This window comes from Habropoda laboriosa, unplaced genomic scaffold (assembly GCF_001263275.1).
Source record: "Habropoda laboriosa isolate 0110345459 unplaced genomic scaffold, ASM126327v1 scaffold200, whole genome shotgun sequence".
In the NCBI taxonomy this organism is placed as follows: Eukaryota; Metazoa; Arthropoda; class Insecta; order Hymenoptera; family Apidae; genus Habropoda; species Habropoda laboriosa.
Window position 1 is genome coordinate 135,975 of NW_017100306.1, and position 996 is coordinate 136,970.

The 996-nt window shown below is 25.3% G+C and overlaps 1 protein-coding gene across 1 annotated transcript in view; it reads left to right on the plus strand.

The window, feature by feature from the left end:
- LOC108574011 (ectopic P granules protein 5 homolog) overlaps positions 1 to 996 on the plus strand; it is a 33,532-nt gene that overhangs the window by 9,688 nt on the left and 22,848 nt on the right. Inside the window, exon 16 of the mRNA XM_017936508.1 lies at positions 973 to 995. Within this exon, the coding sequence (XP_017791997.1) occupies positions 973 to 995 (23 nt within the window). The remainder of the gene's footprint in view (positions 1 to 972; position 996) is intronic.

Below are 996 nucleotides of genomic sequence, written 5' to 3' on the forward strand. Positions count from 1 at the left end.
ATTCTTATGTTTTCTCAAATCAAGGACCAACAATTTTAACAGAACATAATCAATTGCAAATACATAAATGTAACATTTACAGACCATTATTTTTGAAATTTGATCTACCACAGCTACTATAGATTACTAACTAATCAAAAACACATGTCATGCAAATTAAATTATATGAATGTTCTTGCGTCGGTAAATAATATTCAATAATTAAATATGATCTTTTTTTATGTCCAAACTCATCCACTTAATTCATGGTGGATGATATAAATAAAATTTATATTGATAAGGAAGTTAGTTGCTTATTTTTAACAGTCATTTTTATGAATGGCAAAACTTTCTTTGGTTTCTTTTCACTTGCAAAAGTATTGAAATATGTCATATGAAGGTTGAAATCAATGGATGACCTTTAATGTATAAATTTTAGGGCTCTGCTAAATTTATATTGACGTAATCCATAAATGTGAAGTATAACGTATTTTGTGTATGTATGCATCTTAGAAATTGAAAGATTTAATTCTACCTGTATACCATATAAATTTATTATGTAAATATTATTATGCTTTGGTGAGTTTCAATATTATAATAAAACAACGATTACAAGATTATTACAACATTACATTACACATTCTGTGTAAGAGTAAATTGGATTTATTTTCATTTAGTCATTGGTGTAAAATATTTTCGTTAAAACTGACTTTTAATGATATTGAGTGATTTTATGTCATAGATCGTCAAATTCAGTTTAAAAAATGCTATTAGAAAATAAAAGACGATTTCTAAAACACCTCCACCTAGAATGAAAAAGTTATTACTATGTGATGACCTCTTTTGTACCATGTAATTTTTGTTATACAAATTGTTGTTCTATTTTCATAGTTACAAAGATACTAAATGTGGTGAAAGTTATTGCTTTCTTTGTTAGCTTTTATAAGAAATAGAAAAGTTGTAAAGAAAAATATTACAGATTTGCCTTTACAGGTTTTATAAAACTTTGAGTTTATG